Raw genomic sequence first — 21013 nt, forward strand, 5'->3', positions numbered from 1 at the left:
CAGGGCAGGATTTCAATTCGCCTCGCCTGTTTCCCTTCAGTCACTGTAGAAAACGCCAAGCAAGATGGACCAACATTTTATACATGTGCGTTAGCACATGCATATGTTTTCTTGTGACGTCTGCTGTTTGTTTCTTTTAAATAAATGATCGAATGATCAGGAAATGAAATGTCATGAAATGAACAAAGCTTGCAGTCAGCCGGTCAGAATATGGTTACAGGATTTTTTTTCAATGAATCCGGGGACACTTTTTTTAAGTTGTGTAGCAACAGGGAGTCAGTGGTGGGGATGGTGAGGCAAAAGACCCTGGGCCCAAGCAGACATGCATATTGTATAAAGGTGCAAAGCCCTTCTTTCGCACCCTGTGCGCAGAGTTTTTAAAAAACTGGGTAATGGCACGCCCCCCACCTCCTGAGGCTTCGCTGATCTCCTGCCCCCTTCCCTCTTTGTTTTGACAGATCAGGGGAGGCTCAGGAGTCACGGGCGGGCGGCTGTTGCCCGGGAGGGGCGCAAGGCAGGAGGTTTCTCTGCCAGGCAAGGTGCAAAGCCCTTCTTTCACACCCTGTGAAACATAAATGCGCAGAGGTTTTTTTTAAAAAAAACTGGGCCCACATGCGACTCCCGAGCCTCCCCCGATCTGTCAAAGGGAAGGGGGAAGGAGATCTGTACCGCTGGACGTCCCTGGTTTTCCTTTTTTTATATATAATATTTTATTGTAGTTTTCACAAAATAAGACAAACAGAAAAGAACAGGGAAAAAAATATATAAGATAACAACAATTAAAAACAACAATTAAAAACAATTCCATCTTTCAAAGCATATCTTGCATTAGCTTGTTTCTTGGACTTCCTCACACCTCCCCCCTTGTATTCCAGTTCAGTAAATCCTTTCCCTCTTTACCTTTATCTTAATTTTTGTCATAATATTTTAACTTTCCCTTTCCCTCTGTTTAACATTCCATTTTCCCCTAGTATTTCTAACTTTATTGCTAAAAACCCCTTAACTTCAATCCAACCTCATTCCATCATTCATTAATTTTACATTGTTTCTGTAAATAATCTTTAAATTTCTTCCAATCTTCTTCCACCAACTCTTCTCCCTGGTCTCGGATTCTGCAGGTCATTTCTGCGAATTCCATGTAGTCCATCACCTTCATCTGCCATTCTTCCAGAGTGGGTAGTTCTTGTGTCTTCCAATACTTTGCGATGAGTATTCTTGCTGCTGTTGTTGCATACATAAAAAAAGTTCTGTCCCTGGTTTTCCTTCAGCAGTGGCAGCAGCTGTCTCAGCAACCCAGAGTCAGCCTGGTAGCACAGTTGGCTCTGGCCGGCTTCAGGTGCTGCTCATTCCTGTGGCACAGGAAAAATGGTGGGCACCACGGCACAGAGCAGCTCCTGAAGCTGGCCACAGCCAAGTGCGCTACCAGGCTGGCTCCAGGCTGCTGAGGCTGCCGCTGCCACGTTTCCCGGGGACAGATTTGCAAATCCGGGGACTGTCCCCGGGAACCGGGGATGTCTGGTAACCCTAAGTCAGAAACCTTGCACCTATGCGAAGTTGGAAAAATGAAAAGGAAAAAAAAAGTGTTTAAGTTTATCACCCATCCTCTCCCCCTCTAATCTCTCCCCCTACCTCCGGGTACCATATTGTGTTACACTGAACGTAACACAAAGACTTCATAATCTGTACCCCAAAAAATAAAGACATTGCACGTTCTTTTGTATTTTGTATTTGTCTTTTTATATAATTTTTTTATTGGGTTTTACATTTTTTTTCAAAACCAGAAAGGGAAGTTAAGGGAAGTCATACGGGGGGAGACAGTGGGAATTTATTTTGTAAATATATTGTTAGATGTGATTTGGTGGGGGAGGGGTGTATTTCATGAGAATCTTCAATATTTTTTTTTAAAAAAGAATTGAACCCCCCCCCCAGCTAGAATTTCTACTTCCTAACCTGAACTGAAGGATGCATATCCAATTTGTGCTCAATCTTTACATTATTTTCCTATTTTTCTATAACAATGTGGAAGCATTACATCTGCATGTATATAAATATATAAAAGGATGTCACATAGAGGAGGGAGAAAGGTTGTTTTCTGCTGCTCCAGAGAAGCGGACACGGAGCAATGGATCCAAACTACAAGAAAGAAGATTCCACCTCAACATTAGGAAGAACTTCCTGACAGTAAGAGCTGTTCGACAGTGGAATTTGCTGCCAAGGAGTGTGGTGGAGTCTCCTTCTTTGGAGGTCTTTAAGCAGAGGCTTGACAACCATATGTCAGGAGTGCTCTGATGGTGTTTCCTGCTTGGCAGGGGGTTGGACTCGATGGCCCTTGTGGTCTCTTCCAACTCTATGATTCTATGATTCTATGAATTAAGTTCGTAACCAGAGTTCGTAACCAGAGTACGAATTAAGTTCGTAACCACAGTTCGTAACTGTAATGCAACTCGTTCTCGGAGAATTTTATCCAGCAATTAAAGACCAGCCAATGAGCTTAATTTAAGGTTTTGGTTTGCTTTTTTTTAAAAAAAGAACACTGTATTCCACCATAGGAGCCACCAGGTGGAGATCTTTCACAACACAACGGGGTGGAGGTTGTGAGTCTGTTCTTGTTGGAGAGTGTATTGTGATGTAATGGAACCATCCGATCATTTCAAACACCCGGGGGGGGGGGGCGTGGCATCATCCTGCTCGTTATGTGATCCTGATTGGTTGGGATTATCCACCTTTATGGGTTCATGTGGAGACCACAAACTGAAGGGGCTCGGCAAATACCACTGTGAAAATTCAACGTTCATTATACACCTTTATTATGCGTTATATTCATGATACGACTTCATTATACACCTTAGGCGCCAGGCAAAAACTTTCCTTTTTAACCAGGTCTTTGGTGATCTGATTGACATCCTATACCCTTTTGGGGGGAGAGTGTGTGTTATTCGGTTGTTGTTTTTATTTTGATTATATATATTGTGGTTTTTATGTTGATCTTTTATGTGAACCGCCCTGAGACTTCAAGGTATAGAGATGTACAGTGGTACCTCGGGTTAAATACTTACTTCGTTCCGGAGGTCTGTACTTAACCTGAAACTGTTCTTAACCTGAAGCACCACTTTAGCTAATGGGGCCTCCTGCTGCTGCTGCCATGCCAATGGAGCATGATTTCTGTTCTCATCCTGAAGCAAAGTTCTTAACCTGAAGCACTATTTCTGGGTTAGTGGAACCTGAAGCGTATGTAACCTGAAGCGTATGTAACCCGAGGTACCACTGTATATAAATTCAGTAAATAATAATAATAATAATAATAATAATAATAATTCTAAGACTTGAGTCCTAACTACGAGTATCTGGGTGTAAGCATGATTGAATTTGTTGGCGCTTAATATGAAGCAGGCTTGCAAATCTGTGTTTAAAAAGAATGTTTATATTACAGTATAATGAGGATGGGAAGGGTTGTGTCGATGAACAATTTTATTGTGTAAATAACGTTGTCTTGTCTTTTCTTTTCCTCTTTTGATTTTTTTTACTTTGTATATTTGTTATTTCTTTTCTTTATATTTTTCCTTTTCCTCTTTTTCATTACTTTAGAAATTTCCTATTCTCTACATAATTTTTGTTTTCTTCATATGTAAAGAGATAGCATATAGACACGTACATTTTTAATCAATGAAGAATTTAAAAATTAAAAATGCAAAGCTCCATGCTGCAAATTCTGAAAGAGATTTAACTATTCTTGAAAAAGCTGCGATGGTTTTCTTAACAGTGTTTTATTTCTTTTTTAAACACACACACACACACACACACAAAATTAACCCATGTTTGTTATCAACAAGAATGTAATACTATTGACTTATGGAAGGTTAATATGAAATTTACAGCTTGTTATACTTTAAAAGAAAACTTTATAAAGATGCAATTCCGATGGTACCTGACACCACTAAAATAATCTAAAATGTATAAGAATGTTTCAAGTAAATGTTGGAGGTGTGGGGAAGCGGAAGGCTCAATGCTACATCTGTGGTGGACCTGTAAGAAACTAAATGAATATTGGGATGTTATTTATAATGAACTCAAAAGAAATATTAAGGTATCTTTTTGCAAAGAAACCGGAGGCTTTTCTTCTGGGGAGATTAGGCCCAGATACACCTAAAGGCGTGAGAGAAATATTCTTGTACGCTACGGTAGCGGCAAGAATATTAATTGCCACAAATTGGAAGGGAGAGAAAATACCTTCCAAGCTGGAGTGGCGAAATAAACTGCTGGAATATGCCGAGTTGGCTAAATTAACAGAAAAACTGAGGGGTCGCTCTGATCAGACATTTATTAGGAAATGGGATATGTATAGAACATATGTATAGAAATGGGACGCAGGTGGCACTGTGGGTTAAACCACAGAGCCTAGGGCTTGCCGATCAGAAGGTTGGCGGTTCGAATCCCCGGGACGGGGTGAGCTTCCGTTGCTCAGTCCCTGCTCCTGCCAACCTAGAAGTTCAAAAGCACGTCAAAGTGCAAGTAGATAAATAGGTACCACACTGGTGGGAAGGTAAACGGCATTTCTGTGCGCTGCTCTGGTTCGCCAGAAGCGGCTTATTCATGATGGCCACATGACCTGGAAGCTGTACGCCTACTCCCTCGGCCAATAAAGCGAGATGAGCGCCGCAACCCCAGAGTCGGCTACGACTGGACCAAATGATCAGGGGTCCCTTTACCTTTACCTATATGTATAGAAGATATTTAAAGGATTATTGTAATAACTTTACGTCTGTGGCAGCCTTTGAATGACTTCTGCAGTAGGATGGATAGCTATGAGAAAATACAATATTGGTGAAATATAACAAAAAAAAATAGACACAAACAGTGCGCTTGATAGAATAAGTTGCAGATACATGCTGGGGTGACGGGAAGTTGTTAGGAATCCAAGAAGAGTGATGTGGAATATTAAGTTGTATTTTTTCTTTTTTTCTTCCCACAACAAGCACTCTGTGAGGTGAGTGGGGCTGAGAGACTTCAGAGAAGTGTGACTAGCCCAAGGTCACCCAGCAGCTGCATGTGGAGGAGCGGAGACACGAACCCGGTTCCCCAGATTACGAGTCCACCGCTCTTAACCCCTACACCACACTGGCTCTCCACTTCAGTGCTCACCACTTCACAAGATTTCACTTATGCACCTAGGGGCCCAGCACATAACTCCCACTTAAGTGGAGTGTCACCTGTACTCATTCAGGAGGGTGAACTGGGAGGAAGAACTACTGAGAGATCTGGAACAACTTGGAAGAAAATAGCAGAGGGGGTGTACGCTACAGGTCTCCGATTTCTTCCCTTTGACTTCCAGTTTTCCTTCATGAAAACGATACCGTTCTTGATGTTGTTAAAAAGTGTGGCTCTTACTGTAACAACTTAATGGTGAGTACCGGCCCCTATTTTCCTAGGAAAAAAGCACTGCGTAGAATCCAGTTCTGCTGGTGAAGGTATAAAAATGACACACACATATACACCCAGTCTATTGAGAGGGGAACAGAGAATTTACAGAAACGAAACAGAAGGGGAAGGAGCTACACAATTAGGGAGACAATTAACAGAATGATTGTATTTTGCAGAACAACACTATTTTTCTAAGGACGGTAGAAGCCTGGTGATACAAGCAAGTATACAACAATCTTTTAATTCCAAACAGAAGCTTAACACTCACACTGAGAACAGAAAGAGGTAAAATGGGGAATGTAGGGTTGCAGTCAACTAACTCTTTCTTAGAGTAGACCCATTGAAATGAATGGACCTATGTCATTCATTTCAAAGGGTCTACTCTGAGTGGGACTAGAATCCTTTAGTTCAAAGGAAAGGGTGAATACAATAAAATACATAGGAAAAACAGGGTACTTAAACCAACTCAGAGTAGGCCCAGTGATGGGCATGACTAACTTGGGTCCATTAATTTCAACAGGTGGTGTCCAATATTAGCCCTACCCAGTGTAGATCCGCAGATATTAATGAACGCAACTAACTTAGGACCATTATTTTCAATAGGTCTCTTCTGCGTGGTTGGATACAACCCAAAGCTATTAGTTCTCTTCTCAGTCAGTCTGTGGATTTCAACATGTCTGCTCTGAGTAGGACTGATGATGGGAGGATAATAAATTACATGAATAGCATTAAAATTGATTGCGTCAACTGACCCAGCCCAGTCTCGGAAAACTATTAACATTATTAATTTAATAATATATCTGCAGATCACCATAAGGGCCAAGGGCAGGTCAGAAGCTGCCCAGAGTGGCTGGGGTGAACCCAGTCTGATGGGCGGGGTACAAATATATTATTATTATTAGCATTGAAACTGCTTAGAAATGGCTTATTGAAACTCCTTATGGGTCTGCTCTGAGTAAGTATAACCTTGGAGGCAACTCCAACTTCAAAAACAGCTCAAAACAAATTAGTCACTAGAACAGGGTGGATCCTAAAATCAAATAAAAATGGATCAAAACACATACGCCACTGTCAAAAATGAAACTTTTGCTATGAACAGTGAAATCTGTCTGCAGAATAAGGAGTCACGTTGAGTCACTGGCTGAGATCCCCATGCTTTGGGTGGGAAGGCAAGCAAGCCGTCCGTCCACCGCCACTGATGTGTGCCCGGCTCCTCAGTGCGTGAAAGTCAAATGAGTTTCTCCCACATCCCTGTCATCTTCAGAAAGGCCACTTGGTGGCTGAACAGTACTTCTTCCCAGTGCTTGCGATCTTGACGTTTTTGGGAAGCTTCTTTGAGGCCGCCAGGTTTGTGGTGTTACGGACCAGACTGGGCTGGGAGCCTTTAGTCAAAGAGACCCTGGAGCCCTTTGCCAGGGACGGCCGCGAGCCCTTGACCAAGCTTGGCTGAGAGCCTCTCGACAGGTTGGGCCGCGAAGCCCTCTTCAGGAAGTATCGCGAGGCCCTCAGCGCGCTGAACCGCGGGACTTTGGTCACAACGAGACGAGGCCCCTTGGTAGCACGTGGGAGAGTGCCCTTTGCCGGGTGTGGCTGGGTGCCCTTTGTCACATTTGCTTGTGAGGCGCTGCCTAGGCCTGGTTGTGGGTCTTCGGTTGCATAGAATACAGGGCCTTTTGTCATCCGTGGTAGCGGTCCCTTCGCCACGCGGGGTGGTGGGTCATGAATATGGGGCAATAGGTCCTTGCTTGAGTACAGCACAGGGCCTTTGGTCATACGTGGTAGCGGGGCCTTATTTAAACACGGTTGAGAGACATTGGTGGGATACATTACCGGACCTTTGGCCATACGGGGTAGAGGGGCGCCAGTGACACATGGTAGCGAGCCCTTGTTAATGGGGCCATGTCGGCCTTTGGTCATGCCACTGTATGGACATTGGGTCGGCAAAGGTTTCTGATAGATAGCTGTGTGTGGCAACGTCGGGTTCTTGTTTAGCTTGGAGTACCTGGCTGTGTGTGGGTCTGGGTAGACCGCCGCACCTCGTGGTTGATAACCAGTCACACCAGGCGGAGAGTAGAGCTGAGCGCATGGAACTTTCCCACGTGGTGGAAGGGTTTTGTATGCAGGGTATCTTGACCCATAGAACGGGTAGTATTGTGAGCCAGACCTGGGTAGCCTTTTTGAGACAAAGGGTGGCAACGGCCGACCAGATGTGTATCCATAATACGGCACCTTTTGGCTGGCCCGGCGATACCTGCAAGAAGGAATTGAGAAGGTCATCTCCTCTAAGAACATGAGAAGAGTCCTGGAGCTGAATCAGGACCAAGGCCCACCTAGATCAGCATCCTATCTTCACAGTGATCAACCAGATGTCCCAATGGAAAACCCACCAGAAGAGAGTGCAACAGCAAGTCTCTCCCACTTTCAGAGCTGTCTTTCCTATTGGGCTTACTGGTGTGTTGCGCCAGGGCGCTAGCCTCTCAGGGGCGCCCCAGCGAGTAGGGGAGCTGCATGGCTTTGCTGGCAGCCTCCCCTTTCCCTGCATGTCCGCCAGCTGTGCCCCGTCAACCATATGGCTGGCAGGTGTGCAGCTTCCTTCCGAAGCCTCCACAGGAGGAGAGCAATCCATGGAGAGACTTGGGGAAAGGTCAACAATTCTGGGAAAGGGGGGGGGGTGCCAGAGGGATCTTTGAACCACAGCACCAGATATGCTTAAGACGGCCCTCCCCACTTGTGATTCCCTACCGCTGGTACCACTCTAGCAGCAGAGGTAAAACATGCAAATGATGTGTCAGAGGATACCTGCTGAATACCTGACCTAAGTATTTTAAGAAGAAAATAACGAGGAGCAAATTAACTTGGTCAGAAAGCTGAGGAGGATTTTACGGCCACTCGGATGTTACTAGCCCAGAGATGGCAGGAAGAAACAGCCCCGACCAGAGAAGAATGTCAAATCAAGTTGATGGACTACGCCGAAACGGCAAAACTAACCAGGAAGCTCAGGAACCAAGAAGACAAGAAATTTGATAAAGGATGGGAAATGTTTGTAATGCATATACAAAATTATTGTGAACAGGTCAAAACAGCAGGATTTTAAACACACTTGTAATGTAACAGAATGTACTGATAATCTAGGAAGGTGAAAAACTGGAGAAGTACAGCGATACCTCAGGTTACAAATGCTTCGGGTTACAAACACTTTGGGTTACAAACTCTGCACCCCTGGAAGTAGTACCTCTGGTTGAGAATTTTGCCCCAGGATGAGAATGGGAATCGTGCGCCAGTGGCGTGGCAGCAGCAGGAGGCCCCATGAGCTAAAGTGGTACCTCAGGTTAAGAACGGTTTCGGGTTAAGAACAGACCTCCGGAACGAATTACGTTCATAACCCTAGGTACCACTGTATTGATATGCAGCTGAAAATAGAATCAATAGGACCCATGGAAGGGATGAGGGGAAGTCAGCAGATTCAGAGTAATCTCGATAATTAGATTCGGAATTGGTTTTGTTGTGTGTTTATGTTTTGGAAAAGCAAATAAAAATTCATTTCAAAAATAAAAATACAGTGGTACCTCAGGTTACATACACTTCAGGTTACAGATGCTTCTGGTTACAGACTCCGCTAACCCAGAAATAGTGCTTCAGGTTAAGAACTTTGCTTCAGGGTGAGAACAGAAATTGGGCTGCGGCGGCAGCGGGAGGCCCCATTAGCTAAAGTGGTGCTTCAGGTTAAGAACAGTTTCAGGTTAAGAACGGACCTCCAGAACGAATTAAGTATTTAACCCGAGGTACCACTGTAGATTAATTGCATTCCATCATCCCCCCCCCCTTAAGTTGAGAAAAAGGATTTTCTCTCCCGAATCCTGAGTGAAATGATAGAATCATAGAATCCTAGAGTTGGAAGAGACCACAAGGGCCATCGAGTCCAACCCCCTGCCAAGCAGGAAACACCATCAGAGCACTCCTGACATATGGTTGCCAAGCCTCTGCTTAAAGACCTCCAAAGAAGGAGACTCCACCACACTCCTTGGCAGCAAATAGATAGATACTGTATGTGGTGTAAAAAATTAAAATCATCATGAATCTTGAACGGTAAAAAAGAAGAGAAGAGAAGAGAAAGCTGAGCAGGATTTGGAGAGCTTGGCTTTCTCTCGAGCTCATCCATTTGTCTCCCAAAGCCACACCTGCTTACCGATGAGAGAAGTTCAGTGGAAGACCAGGAGCAGCATCCTCCATGTGCACCAAATCAGGAGCAGAGACAAAGTCACTGGGAGTTACTGGGAAGAAGTTATGTAGCAACCTGGAATTATAAAGGGGTGAGTGGGTAGCAGAATTTCATAATTTCACATCGTTTTTCAGTATTATCCAAGTTCTTCTCTGCTTTCCCCCTTTCATAACTAAATCTCACATTTATTGACTGCTTCATTTATTTATTAGAGTATATCTACAGGACGCGGGTGGCACTGTGGGTAAAACCTCAGCGCCTAGGACTTGCCGATCATATGGTCGGCGGTTTGAATCCCCGCGGCGGGGTGCGCTCCCATCGTTCGGTCCCAACGCCTGCCAACCTAGCAGTTCGAAAGCACCCCCGGGTGCAAGTAGATAAATAGGGACCGCTTTATAGCGGGAAGGTAAACGGCGTTTCCGTGTGCGGCTCTGGCTCGCCAGATGCAGCTTGTCACGCTGGCCACGTGACCCGGAAGTGTCTGCGGACAGCGCTGGCTCCCGGCCTCTAGAGTGAGATGAGCGCACAACCCTAGAGTCTGTCAAGACTGGCCCGTACGGGCAGGGGTACCTTTACCTTTACCTATATATCTACACACATCACACAAATCACCATTATTATTATTAATATATACCCAGGGGTCTCAGGGCGGTTCACAGAATAAAATCAAGATATAAAACCACAAAATACCTAATAAATACAAAAACAACCCAATACCCCCCCCCCAAAAAAAACCCCCCACATTTTAAAAGGGCATAGGATGCAAATCAGTTCAGCCAGAGGCCTGGTTAAAAAGAAACATTTCCACCTGGTGCCTAAAGGTGTATAATGAAGGCACGAGGTGAAATATATTGTTATTTCATAAAAATATATGTTATGGACGTGTGCAATAAAGTCATTAACACATGAAATGATAACTTCCTAAAACGGAGAATAAACCAAATTAATTCTGTAAAAATGCTTGGTGAAAGAGAAATGAAACCAAAAAGTGAAAATGTTCTGGATGGCCTGCAAGCGCCATCTAGGTAGTCAAGATAACTCCAGGACTAGTTTCTGCAAGAATGATCTCATAGATGTTTCTTGTTTTGATCTATGCTAATCGGCTTCCTTCGATGCTCTCTTTGCCTGTGGGCTTGGGACGCATAGCTAATTGGGACAGGGGAGGTTTCTTACACCGACTGCTCGTCAACTCCTCCCTTATCTTAGAGATGAATGAGAATTGGGGAGGGGACCTCTAAGCCAGCAGTGAGTGAATGGCGCCACTGATGCCAGCTTACGCCACTGATGCCCAGTACGTTTCCGAGCACAATTCAAAGTGTTGGTGCTGACCTTTAAAGCCCTAAACAGCCTCGGTCCAGTATACCTGAAGCAGCGTCTCCACCCCCATCGCTCTACCCGGACACTGAGGTCCAGCACCGAGAGCCTTCTGGCGGTTCCCTCACTGCGAGAAGCCAAGTTACAGGGAACCAGGCAGAGGGCCTTCTCGGTAGTGGCGCCCTCCCTGTGGAACGCCCTCCCACCAGATGTCAAAGAGAACAACAACTACCAGACTTTTAGAAGACATCTGAAGGCAGCCCTGTTTAGGGAAGCTTTTAATGTTTGATGTATCACAGTATTTTAATATTCTTTTGGAAGCCGCCCAGAGTGGCTGGGGAAACCCAGCCAGATGGGCGGGGTATAAATAATAAATTATTATTATTATTATTATTATTATTATTATTATTATTATTATTATTACATAGCTTCCTTTGTGTATAGTAGGCAAACTAAGTCCCGGGGCCCGAATCCGGCCCAATCGCCTTCTAAATCAAATTCACTCTCTTTTCTTTAGCTGCCAAGCCAGTAATTTGCCCGGCTAGTTAGCGAACTCAAAATTTCTCTGTCTCGTTCATCTTAATTTCCACTCCATTTCTTCATAGAATATTGCGATTGTAGCATTTTAATATTTCTTTTTTATTTCCGCATTATCTGGCTTCGTATATAATTCTATTTCATTCCTCCTAATCTCTTCTACCACTTCTTCTTTTCTTTCTCTTTTCTTTTAATTGAGTTTTGCTGTATAAAAAAAACTCCTCTAAGAACAGCTTTGCTGGCATCTCAAACGATTTTTAAGTCAGTATCTTTATTTAAATTGAAATCGAAGAGTCAGCGTGTTTTTACATGAGTAGAATGTGTCCTTTTCGTTAAAATGCATCTCTGGGTTATTTGTGGGGCATAGGAATTCATTCATCCCCCCCAAAATATATATATATATATATATATATATAGTCCGGCCCCCCACAAGGTCTGAGGGACAATGGACCGGCCCCCTGCTGGAAAAGTTTGCTGACCCCTAGCTTAACACATTGGTACCTTGTGGACAAATCTCTCAGTCTGTAACAGCAGTGGGGCTTTCATGCTGTGTTGCAAATTTATCATGTTCCAAATTATCTTTCTTGGTTTGTTTACAAGCTATAAATGGATGTTTCTCAAAAAAAAAGAAAAAAAAGTGGGGGGATATCAGGTCATGATACAGATAAATGTTTAAATTACCCAAAAAGGCACATTGCAACAACAACACGATAATAAAATGATGAACTAGTAATAATAATAATAATAATAATAGTAAATAATAATAATAATACCAATCAATAAAAATCAAGAGGAATAAAATCATCCCACCAGCTAATAATAGCATAATCTGTCATCTATACTCTGGTAATCTCTGGGTTAGATTACAGCAATGTGTTATACATTGGGGCTGCCTCTGAAGATGGTTCAGAAACTTCAGCTGGTGAAGAATTCAATGACCATAACTAACTGAAGTAAATTGATTTCAATAGGTCTACCCTGAGTAGGACTTAGTTGGATACAATCCAGTGACTACCCTTCTGTCCCTCCCCCACATACTAGAAAATGAGGTCAGAGAAGGGCATTTGAGACCCATCCTCGAAGGTTTACATCCAGGACAAAATCCATAGAAAGAAAACATCACTACTAGTCTCGTCAAATCTCTTTTAGGCTTCTTAGAAATCCCTCAGATGTTTTCTTCCAAGGAAGGATGTTGAATAATATTTTGGATGCCACCTTAGGCGCAGTTGACAAACAACATAAAATTGTGCAAGAGGCAGGCACACACCCTTGCGAGATTTTGAGAGGCTTATGCCAAGGGTTTGGGCTCCAGACCTTCTGTCTCACTTATACATTGCCTAAGAGACATCCAAAATTGCTTCCGATTTCATTCTTAGCATCATCTTCTGCTGGGAGGAAAAGCAGGCAAAGCCCCTCTTTTGTATTCCACCTTGAAAACTCTGCTAGTTCCCACAATGCACACACCACCTCACACGCTTCTTTGGAATCGTTCAGATCTTTTCTCCCAGAGCCAAGGGTACAACCCAATTCACAACATGTGACATTTCACACAAATAGCAAAATTCCACCAAATGCTCCAGTTTGGACAAATATACCAGGATGAGAGTCTCACAATGATGCAGAATATTAGACCTTCAGGCGTCCTGGTCCCATTTAAAGTTTGTCTCGAAGCAATATCCAGAAATTCAGTAGCAGAGAGTGCACAGAGAGGGGGAAAACAGTTCCTAACTTACCAGACTTCCAGACGCAAACGAGTCTGGACAGAAGTGTCAGCAAAGGCTTAGGATGAGGAGAGCTTTTTATGTGGTTTTAAAAATCCCCCTGAGGGACGTGAGGCACTTCTGCTGGGGCGACGTCACTGGCAACCTGCAAATCGTGATCCGGGGTAATATGCTAAGCTTACAAATGATGGCTCTTTCTTCCTCCTCCTAAAACATTAAATTAAATTGCAAAGACGTCCATTGGAAGTCCTACAGCTTGCAAGCAGGGCTGTGCCTCATGCAAAATGCATGCCACCGATCAGCAACAGCTACTTGCTGAATCGAATTCATGGGATTATCAAGCTGGAAGGTACTTCAGTTTATGTCATCTAGTCAGCCCTACAAACTTTGGAGGGGCTACACAGCAGAAGGCAACTTTCTGCTTAAATGTCTTCAGGAACGGAGATCCCACCAGATTGAGCCAGTCTTTTCCACCGTCTGGAAGCTCTTATTACCTCAGCATCCTGTTCTCACAGTGGCCAACCCTCGATAAAGAAGGACATTTTCGCTGGCCAGGTTTAATTCAAACCTCCTTTGGGGAAGGTTCTCCAGCAGGGTGGAAGGAGAAAGAACTTGCCCATGTGAAGACCACCTGGTGGAAACCCTCACACATATGATTCTTAATTATAAACTATATGCTGATCTCCGTCAGCAATTTCTAGATCAACTCTGTATCCCCAAATGGAAACCAGAGTTGGAGGTCATACATTTTCTATTACTGGGGAATGATCAGGAGCTTACCAAGTTAGTGGCTAAATATTGGAGATGTTTCAACTTCCCTCCATTTCTTGTTTTCCACTTAAGATATCCAAATTTTCACAAGTTTGTTTTGTTTGTTTGCTTTTTTAGGATCTCGTGAAAATTCACCAGCATCTCAGTGCAAAATTCTCCCAATGCAGGTGTCCCAAGACCGTGGACAACCGGTAGTGTACGAGCTTCATTCAGGTGGTCAGCAGCATCTATGTAAAAATATAGTGGTACCTTGGTTGTCAAACGTAATCCTTTCCAGGAGTCTGTTCGACTCCCGGAACTGTTCGAAAACCAAGGTGCAGCTTCCAATTGGCTGCAGGAGCTTCCTGCACATCAGATGTTCAGCTTCCAAAAAACGTTCGCAAACTGGAACACTGACTTCCGGGTTTGTGGCATTCGGGGAACCGATTTGTTCGGGAGCCAAGCCGTTCGAGAACCAAGGTACCACTGTACAGGTAAAAACCATACAGCACTGAGCACTGCACATTACTGTTGCTGCAACGGGGAGAAAAATAATTAAGTGTTCCACCAAGACCCTCAGTGATTTTCAAGAGGAATGGGGTGGGGCGAATGGTTGGGAAACACGGTCCTGACATACCCATCCTTAAATATATGCACCTTTGCAATGCAATCTTCCCAAATACAACACAAATTTGCTTGTGCCGTTTTCATAAATATATGCATTCTTGTGCAAATTTCACCCCAACAGAGACATTTTGTTACAAGTTGCTTGGCTGGAGAGCAGCTTTGCAAAATTCAGAGACGTGTGAATTTTTGGAGGATGCCTGTTTTTCAGTTTGCAGGTTGTTTTGAAAAGTCCAAATTAGGTAGTTTCACCTTTAAAGGCTAACTGAATTGGATTTCTCTTCTATCAGTTGGTCTTATCACTTAGAAGGTTATCCTAACGTTTGTGCCATAATCTGCCTCGCTACAGTTTCCTACCCTCTGGTACAAAAGAGAACAAGTCTGCTCTGCCTTCTGCACTTCAAATACTCTAATACATCATTAGTGTAGGGAATTCTTTTTACCAATAGCTGTGGCAATAGTCCCCAGCTAAAATGGGTTTAGGGTATGGCAGTACATAAACCCCTTGGTCTGATTTGTGGCTCAAATATGGAAATCTAGATGAGGACCAATCTGGTCAAGAATGATCCAGACCGTGCCTGACCTGATCTGGATCTGAATCAGGATCTTACAAATCTCTAGAAATCCTATTGGTCTGCATTGTGAAATGAAAACATGTTGGAGGTTTTTGTTGGGGAGAGGGTTACATAGGGACATAAAATTGGGGGACACTATAAGCCTCTCAAGAGGAGATTCGCCTTGCCAAATTTGAGAAGAGTAGTTCCATGGCTTTTCACATAGACACATCTGAAGTATACAGTGTTTTAAAATTAAGATGGACATAAAGTTTTTGCTTTTGCACGTAGAGATATGAAGTTGGCAAACTTGGTGGCCCCTACAGAGGGGATTAACTCTCCCAAAGTACAGATGAGTAACTTCAGGGGCTTTTATTCTATCCAATCAAGTCCTTCTTATGGTTTATGGTTTGTGGTTACAAATTGGTAATAATAAACAGACAGACAGACAGACAAATGGACAGCCATTAAAAAAAAATAAGGCTGGTACTGGGGTTGATTGAGAAAGGACAGAAAACAAGCACAAGTTCCCAAAATATGTTGTTGTTGTTCAGTCGTTTAGTCGTGTCCGACTCTTCGCGACCCCCTGGACCAGAGCACGCCAGGCACTTTCTGTCTTCCACTGCCTCCTGCAGTTTAGTCAAACTCATGCTGGTAGCTTCGAGAACACTGCCCAACCATCTCGTCCTCTGTCGTCCCCTTCTCCTTGTGCCCTCAATCTTTCCCAACATCAGGGTCTTTTCCAGGGAGTCTTCTCTTCTCATGAGGTGGCCAAAGTATTGGAGTCTCAGCTTCAGGATCTGTCCTTCCAGCAAGCACTCAGGGCTAATTTCCTTTAGAATGGATGCATTTGATCTTCTTACAGTCCATGGGACTCTCAAGAGTCTCCTCCAGCACCATAATTCAAAAGCATCTATTCTTTGGCGATCAGCCTTCTTGATGGTCCAGCTCTCACTTCCATACATCACTACTGGGAAAACCATGGCTTTAACTATACGGACCTTTGTTGGCAAGGTGATGTCTCTGCTTTTTAAGATGCTGTCTAGGTTTGCCATCGCCTTTCTCCCAAGGAGCAGGCATCTTTTAACACGCTTTTACCCTCGCAAGATGGAATGCATTGCCCTCAGTTGTACTTGAGGGACGATTCCTACAGATTCCACACAATAAACACTAATGTCCCTGTGGAGATGGCAGTACCGAATTGGTGGCGCATGCCCTTGTGGCTTGCACTCTTTATAAAGGCTTGAGGAATGAGATTATCACCCCTCTCTTGTTGTCCATTCCGGGTCACCTAGCCACTGCCCCAGTGTCCTTTCTCCTGGCAGATCAGGAGGAGCAGGTGACAGCAAAGGTTGCAAGGTTTTCAGCTGTGGCAATCCGAATAAGGTCCACTGTTTGACTGCTGATTCAGGACCCTAAAGTGTGTTTTATATCATCGACTTTTTATTTCTGTTCATTGGTATATTGCATTGCGGTTTTGTTGCCATGGCCGATGGCTGAAGCAAATAAAGATTCGTTCATTCATTCAAGCACAAGCTGAACAAATGACTCCCAACAGTTTAGCAAACACTTTTTAAGAATCAGAATTTACAAAGGATGCCGCTGAGGGTGGAATTTAGTGATGGTAGGAGCTGTTTGACAGTGGAATGGACGACCTCAGAAGATGGTAGACTCTCCTGCAATGGAGGCTTCAAACAGAGGTCGGATGGTTGTCTGTCAGTGATTCTTCAGCTGTGGTTCATGCATTGGACTAGATTAGCCTTGAGACCCCGTCCAACTCTACAGTTCCATGATGCTATGAAATATTTGCATCGCTTCCCACGTATCTTGATTGGATTTGCAGAAATTTGAAACTCAAAGGACAGCTGTGATTCAGTTCATGTGTTCCTTCAGCAAATACAAATTAGATAGACTGTGCATTACATGGGCAGAATTTTGGAAACATAATTCATGGCAGAACTGAGAGAGTTTTGCTTTTTTCCCCCTGGGGTCCAGGAAGCATATTTCGTCATCACCTCTTGGTAGGCTTGCCAGGTCAGACCCATCCCAGACCCTGCAATTTCTGGGCCCACGAATGAGACCTAAGCAATGTCATGTGGGTGGCCCACCTTGATGTCAGATGAATTGGGAGAGTGGAAGAGGGCAGATTTCCCAGACAATCAGTGCAGTAATTTCCAGCTGGGTCTGCTGGGCTGAAGCTTGCAAGCTGCATGCATAGTCTTCTTAAAATATATCTTTTCAAAGGTGCTCTCAGCTGCTGAAGATTCAAGCCCTACACTGACCGCTTGAAGGCTGCAGGTCAGTCCTGGAGGTCTGGCACCCCGACTCCTTGGAGACAGGCCTGGAGAGAAGGGACAGAGCGAGTATCCAGAGTTACTTGGGACCAACCAGGAACAGGAGATCCAGCAAGAGGGAAAACCTTTTGTTTTCGTTCTGCTTTTCAAAAACAGCTGTGGGGGAAATAACTTACTAATAGTGGCACGAATCTTGCCCCAGCTAATTCCAGAGCAAGGCTGAGATGAGCGTTTGGCTGCCGACACCTCCCTAAGTAATGTTCTTACTTTGTGTGTGGGTCTGAGGATGCAGAGATATTAACATCCATGATAATATCGTGCTTTGTATTTAAGTGGTTTTAATTAACATTTGGAAAGCCTCAGGAGTTCCTTTCATCCCAGAGAACCTCGCCTAGGCTCCATGGGGTAACCAGGACGTGTTATTAAGTGTGATGACTAACCCCCTCTCACTCATTAGTATAAACATGGGAACAATCAGAATCAGTGAATCTGAACATTTTTACTCGAGAACAAAGGCAGAAATTGTATCCAGATCTTCATCCTTGGGATGCATATTCAAGTCAATCCAGGATGCACCTTTAATTTAATTCAGGATGTGATTTAGGACCCTCTTCAATTAGACTCACTTATCAGAAAGGCGTAAGGGACGCGGGCGGCGCTGTGGGTTAAACCACAGAGCCTTGGGCTTGCCGATAAGAAGATCGGTGGTTCGAATCCCCACGACGGGGTGAGCCCCCTTTGCTCTGTCCATGCTCCTGCCAATCTAGCAGTTTGAAAGCACACCAAAGTGCAAGTAGATCAATAGGTACCGCTCCGGCGGGAAGCTAAACGGCGTTTCCATGCGCTGCTCTGGTTCGCCAAAAGTGGCAGCTTAGTCCTGCTGGCCACATGACCCGGAAACTGTACGCTGGCTCCCTCAGCCAATAAAGCAAGATGAGCGCCGCAACCCCAGAGTCGGTCATGACTGGACCTAATGGTCAGAGGTCCCTTTACCTTTACTATCAGGAAGGCAGGGTATGAATGAAATGAAACAAAAGATATGAAACCAAAAGCAGCCCTTTCTAAGACACTTTACACGCAGTTTACACATAATCCGAGGCAACTCATTGACAAAGTCCAGCCACAATTCCTCTTGAACGTTCTCCAGAGAAGGGCAACGAAGGCAGTGGGTGAGGGAACATAGAGGGCAGCTCCTATAAGGAAAGCTTTCTGCATGTAAAGCAAGATGCTCTACCTGTGAGCTGTGCCTCTTCCCTTAAGACACAGGAGCGTGGGAAGCTGCCTTATACCAAGTCAGATCATTGGTTCATCTAGGTCAGTTGTGCTAACACTGACTGGCAGCAGCTCTCCAGGTTGGTGGGCAGGGGTTTTCCTCAGCCCTACCTGGAAGATGCTGGAGACTGAATATGGGACCTTCTGCATGCAAGGTGAGCGTTGGATGTTGAAGAACATTGGATTTGATGGCTTTCAAAGTCCCCTCAAACTCTAGGATTCCATGATATTATTTATACCCTGTGCAACTGAGAGTAACAGGGTGCATGCCACTAATCTGTATTTTATTTTTTTCCAACAGTGGAGCCGTGACAGCTCCATTGTTCTTCAAGGAACAGTGGTTCCTCATAGCCACCTTCCAATAGAGCTAATTTAATTTCAAGCCTCACAACTACTAAATTACAGCTGCGTACCTGCCAACCCCGGGAGACAATGGGAGGATGGTTGATGTCCTTGATGCCTCTGCCTCCTCCTCCTCCCTTTTTAATGAAAAAGCAGAACAAAACAAGCACTATTGATTTGTCCTTGATTAAAATCTAGCCCCAAATGGAAGGCCAAGCCCTTGCGTTTGAGGAGGTGGAGGAGGAATGCAAATAGCCCTTTGCTGCGTTCAAGAAGAGAGTAAACACAAGGGCGTACTGGAGCTTTCGTTAAGGCCAGCGTCACCAACCTATTTGCCCTAGATCCAATCTCCCTGCCTCTCCCGTCCATTCTGCTATGCCTTACGTGTCAATGCTGCCTTTATGGAGGTCATGGGAGCCGACAATGTCAGGCACTGGGAGAAGTGCCCCGTAGATGTGACAAATTGGTCTACTGTATGGCAACTGTTGCAAGGGATGCAGGTGGCGCTGTGGGTTAAACCACAGAGCCTAGAGCTTTCTGATCAGAAGGTTGGTGGTTCGAATCCCCATGACGGGGTGAGCTCCCGTTGCTCGGTCCCTGCTCCTGCCCACCTAGCAGTTCGAAAGCACGTCAAAGTGCAAGTAGATAAATAGGTACCGCTCCGGCGGGAAGGTAAACGGTGTTTCCGTGCGCTGCTCTGGTTCTCCAGAAGTGGCTTAGTCATGCTGGCCACATGACCCGGAAGCTGTACGCCGGCTCCCACGGCCAGTAACACGAAATGAGCACTGCAACCCCAGAGTTGACCACGACTGGACCTAATGGTCAGGGGTCCCTTTATTCATGTAAAAACATGCTGATTTCCGGACAAATTCCTGCAGTGAGTGAACCGCCAGAAGGCCCTCGGCGCTGGACCTCAGCGTCCGGGCAGAACGATGGGGGTGGAGACACTCCTTCAGGTATACTGGGCCGAAGCCATTTAGGGCTTTAAAGGTCAGCAACGACACTTTGAATTGTGCTTGGAAATTTACTGGGAGCCAATGTCGGTCTTTCAGGACAGGTGTTATGGGGTCTTGGCCGCTACTCCGACTCACCAGTCTGAGAGATACATTTTAAATCAAAGGACACATTCTACTCTGATTCCTGGACTGTCCACGGGCCAGATTGAGAAGGTGATTGGGCCAGTTCCGGCCCCTGGGCCTTGGTTTGCCTACCCATGGTTTATGCCATATGAGCTCCTTCATTCATGATTGTGAGCACCTTGTTGGGAGAGCGCTCCAGGCTATCTGCAGCTCTCCAGATCTCCGAGCATCCTCTGGTGAGCAAAGCTCTGGAAAAGGCACCCCCTCCTTCTCCAGGTTAAACCACAGAGCTAGGACTTGCCGATCAGAAGGTCGGTGGTTCGAATCCCCGCGACGGGGTGAGCTCCCGTTGCTCAGTCCCTGCTCCTGCCAACCTAGCCGTTCGAAAGCACATCAAGTGCAAGTAGATAAATAGGTACTGCTCCAGCAGGAAGGTCAACAGCGTTTCCGTGCGCTGCTCTGGTTCTCCAGAAGCAGCTTCGTCCTGCTGGCCACATGACCCGGAAGCTGTACGCCGGCTCCCTCGGCCTGTAAAGCGACAAGAGCGCCACAACCCCAGAGTCGGCCACAACTGGACCTAATGGTCAGGGGTCCCTTTACTTTTTAACCTTCTCTCTTGACAAAGCAAAAGAAGGAGGCATCGTAGTTCTAAACTACTATTTATTGACACTGTATTACACAGACACAGAATCATGGTGCTCTCTCTTGTCCAGAGAGAACGGGGAAAAGTGAAAGCACATCTGTCAGAGCTGGCTCCTGGTCCCAGCTCACCAAGGACCAACGCTAGCCGGTAGTAAAGTATCAAAGTCTTTATTGAAGAATAGTTTCCATTTCCAAGCCTCAGCGTCCCAGCTCTACATCTGGAGTTTAGACCGGCGAAGCTCCGTCT

At 44.9% G+C, this 21013-nt stretch overlaps 1 protein-coding gene and 1 long non-coding RNA gene across 2 annotated transcripts in view; both read right to left on the bottom strand.

Annotated features, from left to right (window-relative positions):
* LOC310666249 overlaps positions 1-21013 on the bottom strand; it is a 69090-nt gene that overhangs the window by 36721 nt on the left and 11356 nt on the right. The gene's annotated exons all lie outside the window — the stretch shown is intronic.
* On the bottom strand, positions 6312-13346 carry LOC310666125 (uncharacterized protein). Its single transcript, XM_083416753.1, has 3 exons — positions 13222-13346; positions 9605-9712; positions 6312-7669 (listed from the first exon to the last, which is right to left on the bottom strand). Exons 2-3 carry the CDS (start codon positions 9646-9648, stop codon positions 6679-6681), a joined length of 1035 nt encoding a protein of 344 aa, XP_083272879.1. The 5' UTR covers positions 9649-9712; positions 13222-13346; the 3' UTR covers positions 6312-6678.

Source organism: Podarcis tiliguerta (genome assembly GCF_965153285.1).
Source record: "Podarcis tiliguerta genome assembly, chromosome: 16".
NCBI classification, from domain to species: domain Eukaryota; kingdom Metazoa; phylum Chordata; class Lepidosauria; order Squamata; family Lacertidae; genus Podarcis; species Podarcis tiliguerta.